Here is a 6000-nt window from a genome sequence, read left to right on the forward strand (position 1 = left end):
CGGAAACTGGGCATATACGGAAGATGTGAGCATATACGGAGACTGGGCATATACAGAAGATGTGCGCATACACGGAAACTGGGCATATACGGAAGATGTGCGCATATACGGAAACTGGGCATATACGGAAACTGGGCATATACGGAAGATGTGCGCATATACGGAAACTGGGCATATACGGAAGATGTGTGCATATACGGAAACTGGGCATATACGGAAGATGTGCGCATATACGGAAACTGGGCATATACGGAAGATGTGCGCATATACGGAAGATGTGCGCATATACGGAAACTGGGCATATACGGAAGATGTGCGCATGCTTGGAAGAGACTTGAATTTGCTTGGAGGTGTCTCTTTTGGCATAAGTATACCTATAGTAACATGCCCTTAAGGTCTTCAACATAATTCTTTTTACTCTTTGACTCACCTATAGCAGTGTAACATGTGCTAGACCTATTTCAATGAGCAATAAATTCATTGACATATATTATAGAAATAATATTTATTTTATTGAATAAATACAAATATCAAAATCATAATTATGAAGACCAAACCTAGTTACATTTCCTTCAACACTCCCTCGTAACTAGGGAGGTATTCATATAACATTACAAGGTGTTTGGCTATTTTCCAATCTTGAAGAATTCACATAAGAGAAACTAGATTGGCAATCCATCTGTTATAGAATCATAGTAACCAACATTTTTTTCCACAACAAGGCCTCGATTGACATCTCTATCTCTCAATAGATCATAGCACAATGTTGGTGATACCAATGACTTATAGACACCTTAGTCATTGTCTCTCAACGTACATACCCACCTGGGTGTTCACTAAGTATGACCTTCTAGGAATATTCTTTTAATAATTTAAAGTCATAATATCTACATACCAAGACATTACAAGACCTCACCTCAATTGTATTTTAATTATTAATAACTTTTTTTTCTTTTTTCTTTTTTCTTTTATTTATGTAATTTGATAAGGAATGATAAGACCAAACAAGTTTTTTCCATTATAAATAAGTTGGAAAATCACAATAAATTTAGATTATTTAATATAGATTATTGTTTAATATAGATGATTTAAAAATTTAATTTACATTGGTAACTGGAAGACAAATATAATTTAATAAATTATGAAAACAAATTTAATGAATTCATTTAAATAATTATATTATTTTTTCATAGTTATTAAAAAAGATTCATGAAGGAATTGTCCATGAGAAGGAATCGAGAATTTTTTAATTTTTATTTTAACTTTATTGTTACTGTTTTTCTAGTCATACAAAAAAACAAAATCATATTTTTTATTTTTAGTTTAATTTTATTGTTACGGTTTTTCTGGTTATAGAAAAATAGAATCATGGAGGTGTTGAGAATGAGATTTTAATTTTAATTTTATTGTTAATTTGGTTTAGCTATAAGAATTTAGAGTAAATTGTAGAATGTAGTTAATTGGTAGAGGATTTGTTTAGAGTAAATTGTTAATTTTAATTTTATTGTTAATTTGGTTTAGCTATAAGAATTTAGAGTAAATTGTAGAATGTAGTTAATTGGTAGAGGATTTGTTTAGAGTAAATTGTAGAATGTAGTTAATTGGTAGAGGATTTGTTTGGTGGTATAATTTTTATTAAAAATTTAATTATGGAACAGTTAATTGTAAATTTTTATTAAAAATTATAATTATTAAAATGTATAAATGAATTCAATTTTTTTAAAAATTTCAATAACTCCTTAAAACACTTCCATTCTCCAACTCCAAATTATTCTAGATATTATAAAGTTGGGAAAATATCCTATCAAAACACTTCAATTATCCAAATTATATACAGAATTCTGCATATTATACCGCTGGGAAAATATCATCCCATCAAATGTGGGACACAATTGAGAAAAAAAAAATGATAAAAAAACCAAAAACATTGAACATTTCAATTCTGCAAATTATATACCGAATTCTGCATATTATACCGCTGGGGAAAAATTGTGAAAAAAATGCACAAAAAATAAAAAGCATTTTAAAATACAAACTGCCAGCATTGCGACTCCATGATACAGATTCTGTGCTGTAAAGGTTTTTAATGGCCCTCTGAATTTGTGTCATTAGAATCCACGATTTTGGGCGATTTTAGCAGAATTCGAATGCCCAAATTTTGGCAAGCTAAAACTGTGGGATAATCATTAAAAAATAATCGGAAGAATTAAATTAAAAAAATTGTTCAGGAAATACAAAGAAGGGAAATTCGTCCAAAAATATAATTTAAATGAATATATTTTACATAATTTATCACATCAGTGAAATTCAATTTGCTGGCTGGTTAAGTTCATCCTCACAGCAATCAGAACCTAACCAACGTCTCATAGCAGTGGAGACCGTCAAATTCAGGGGCAAACTTTACTGTCGTTCGTTCCTCCTTTGCTTTTCTATTTAATTCACCGCCCTGCCGACTGTAACTCTGATCCTGTGAACCCAAAAACCACCATAATTAGAAACCCTAACCCCAAGAAACAGTAACCCCTCCCCTCTTTGCAGAACCCAAAATGATGAAGAAGCAATTTTTCATATACTTACATGATGGCCATCCGTATCTGATGTTGATGGAAGGCGATGAGATTCGAACCTGCCGAAAGCCCCAATTGCGGCAACCGCAGCTGCTATTGTGAACATAGGCGTATTCACTGCCATTTTTTTGACTTCTTTATCTGCTGATTTGCCACAAATTTGTATGAATCGCCGAAACAGAGATTGATACTCCCTTCAGTTGACACCGAATTCTGAGTACAGTGTGAAAATTGCAGAGATTTAGACAAAAATTCCCGATTTAAAAAGCATTCAGACGATATTGACTGATAAAGCAGGGAGGAAGTGGAGGGCAGTAAATAGGAGAGAAAGGCGCGAGTCAGTATTTAGGCGGGTTTCCAAATTCAAAATGAGTGATGTATGGATGGTATGCGGGCGATGGTATGACATGGGACGGCGGGTTTCCAAATTCAAAATGAGTGATGTATGGATGGTATGCGGGTGGATGAATGCGAATGCGAATACATACGGAATCGGAATTCGTTCGCCGGAGAAATGATGCACACCGCTGACCGCCAAAGCCGATGTCAGAACCCGCTTCCCAACACTGTACTTAAGGTCTCTTAAGAGTGCATTTATAATGCTATAGTCCATGAAATAGCACTTGCCGAATTATGACAAGTTTCACACATATATATATATATATATATATATATATATATATATATATATATATATATATATATATATATATATATATATAAAAACTGATTTGCCACCTTACGTGGGAAAACTTCAGTGTCCTTTATTGTTCACTAAATTATTTAATGTAGCAGACTCAATAAATCAATTAGTATCAAGATTCACCTATATTGGAAACTTGCTAATTGGCTGCATTATGTAATTTGCAATGAAGGCTGCCTGTAGAGGACAACTACTCAATGCTCTATTTGCTAAATAAATTGAATGCTTTTGTGGCATGTCGCATAACAGATTAAGCCTTGCTCGGAACCCTTTTTTCATTAAAGCACAGTTGTAATCGTTAAATCCTAATTCGTAACTGACAGTGAGTCGTGACACCTGAATACCTAACTGCACCTATTATTGAACACAACCTGATTTCTTCAAATTCTTGGTTTTTTGCATTTTGTACTTTTGTAAGCTCCATGAGAACTTCCAAGGATTCGTCCTCAAAACCAAACTCGAGTGATAATCTAGTTAATACTATGTTGGTAAAATAATGTATGTAATCTAGTGACTACATTATCTCATTGACAAAAATCTCTATTAGCCTTCCTCAAGTTGTTCTACATTTGAAGAGTGTAGGATAGGGAAGCATTGACCGTGTGTTGTATTGGGTAAACATATACTCAAATAGACTTGAAGAGAATATGATAATGGGCATAATCTAATTTAATGTCACAGCCTAGCTAGGCCAACCTCAAATTGATGTTTGATCTACTAGACTCATTGAGATGGATTTATGTGTAAGACCTCTTTATGTGTGAGACATGAGAGCCTTCTCTAGAGCTATTAGACTATTTAGTTTTAGGAGGCGTACACATCTTTCCTTATTTAGTTGTACCAAATTTACAAAAACTTGAAATAAGTTGTGGTGAAACACAAATTTACTTGCTTGTTTTTCTAAATTTGATGTTTTCTTTATTGGGTTCTATAAACCTATATTAGCAATTGATTTCTTTACCAGGGTATATAAATTTATAATTTTTATTCACAAGAGAATTGGTTTATGGTGGATTTCAAAAGTTGGATTTTGCCTATTTGCAAATTTTCACCTTTTTCATTGTATTGACTTTACATGCTTGCACCTATAGTTGTGCTTGAATAGCATACTTTTGCATTGGATTTTGGAATTTAGGTTTATGTTTGGTAGTTATAGAGGTATAGGAAGATTCTAGGTTTGCGAAATTTGCAATTTCATTTATTACATTAAAAGTGCATATTAGTTATGCCACATTCCCAAAATTATGCATTTTGGGTCTTTTGAATTTTACCGAAATACATTGTTTTTTTTAGAATCGAAGTTTTATGTATTCTATTATGGTGATTTCGAATGATATTATATGGATTTCTTTATTGGGCCACAGTGAATTTATGTATCACTCTTAAGTTAACTTAATTGAGTTGTATTTAATTTAATTTGTGGACTTTGGGTGAAAAATCACAAATAATATAATCAAAGTAAGAGGTTTAATCATGTTGACACATGGAGCGTTTGTGCTGCATTATTTAATTCCTCAACTAGGAAAGCTAATTTTGAAGCCTGCACTTTTCAATTTTGGAGATTCCAATTTTAAAATAATAATATATATTTATAAATAATATATCAAATATTAATATTTATTTAAAATTATTTACCTATATGTTAAATATATAGTTTATGTTGTTAATGTTTTTGTTAAATTAAAAATTTCATAAATAACTATTCAACTTAATATTGTTTTGGCTAATAAATATAGTTTGGATTTTACTACTAACAAATTTGTTTATTATTTAGTCATTATCATTTAAATGTATTGATTCTATACCGGTGAAATAATGATAAGAAAATAATGTTTTCATAAGATGATGAGTAGGTGGGTTTCCCGATTTTCTTCATCCAGGTATTATTAACCTCTTATATGATTTATTTAAAATTTTATTTGATTTTTTATTTTAATTTCAATTATTTGATCCTATAATATTGTAATTACTATACATTTCTCTATATTTTATATATAAAGCTCAATATTCACCTTAATGAGTTGTAAAACTTAATAGTCACTATAATGAGTTCTAAAGGACACCTTTAAATTTCCATATTTTGAAGTCTCTTATAATTTATAATTTAATAGTGTGAATTTGGTCTTTGACATGGATGGTATTACCAAATTGTTACAATCCGGGTTAAAGCTTGGATTATTAAAAGCCTTGATTTTTATAAGATCTTTTCATTTTGTTTAACTTATTTTTTATTTTTATTTATTTTTTAAATGAAACTTATATTTTAACCATGAGATTTTAAAAAACATGAGATTGATACCTTTGTTTGAAGATGATTTTTTTTGGTAATTTATTAAGTTCGTGCCAGATTAATGTTTAAATATGTTTTTAATTGATGAATTGAAATTCATGTATATCTAATTAATTTGTTTTTATTATATAGGTATTATATATCAAAAATATCTTAAAAAAAAGGAATCAACTTTCTATTGAAAGGATTTTTGGATGGTCTACTACATCTCAAGTTCCGTGGCCTACACAAATTATCCAAAATTTAGTCCATTTACATGATGATAATGAATGTACTATTTGAACATTTACATAGTTCACGCACATTATGTTTTTTTGTTTGAAACTCATTTCACAAATAGTGTTATTTTAATGAGATTGACATTAAAGTGACTTAAATGAAAAACATGATATGTGTATTTCAATTTCTATTTTGTTAAATTTTATTGTTTAATTTAGTTG

At 30.3% G+C, this 6000-nt stretch overlaps 1 protein-coding gene across 1 annotated transcript; it reads right to left on the reverse strand.

Annotated features, from left to right (window-relative positions):
- Positions 1-2281: 2281 nt before the first annotated feature.
- Positions 2282-2775, reverse strand: LOC149221566 (uncharacterized). The gene is made up of 2 exons (XM_089382995.1): positions 2578-2775; positions 2282-2467 (listed from the first exon to the last, which is right to left on the reverse strand). Exons 1-2 carry the CDS (start codon positions 2689-2691, stop codon positions 2345-2347), a joined length of 237 nt encoding a protein of 78 aa, XP_089239121.1. The 5' UTR covers positions 2692-2775; the 3' UTR covers positions 2282-2344.
- Between the last annotated feature and the right edge of the window lie 3225 nt (positions 2776-6000).

Source organism: Pinus tabuliformis, chromosome Q (assembly GCF_031772625.1).
Source record: "Pinus tabuliformis cultivar Carrire ecotype Pingquan chromosome Q, CPIR1, whole genome shotgun sequence".
NCBI lineage: Eukaryota > Viridiplantae > Streptophyta > Pinopsida > Pinales > Pinaceae > Pinus > Pinus tabuliformis.

Coding starts and splice junctions, on each gene's coding strand:
- LOC149221566 (XM_089382995.1), bottom strand. CDS start 2,691: ATGGCAGTGAATACGCCTATGTTCACAATAGCAGCTGCGGTTGCCGCA. Junction 2,468..2,577: donor CAGATACGGATGGCCATCAT/GTAAGTATATGA, acceptor TTGGGTTCACAG/GATCAGAGTTACAGTCGGCA.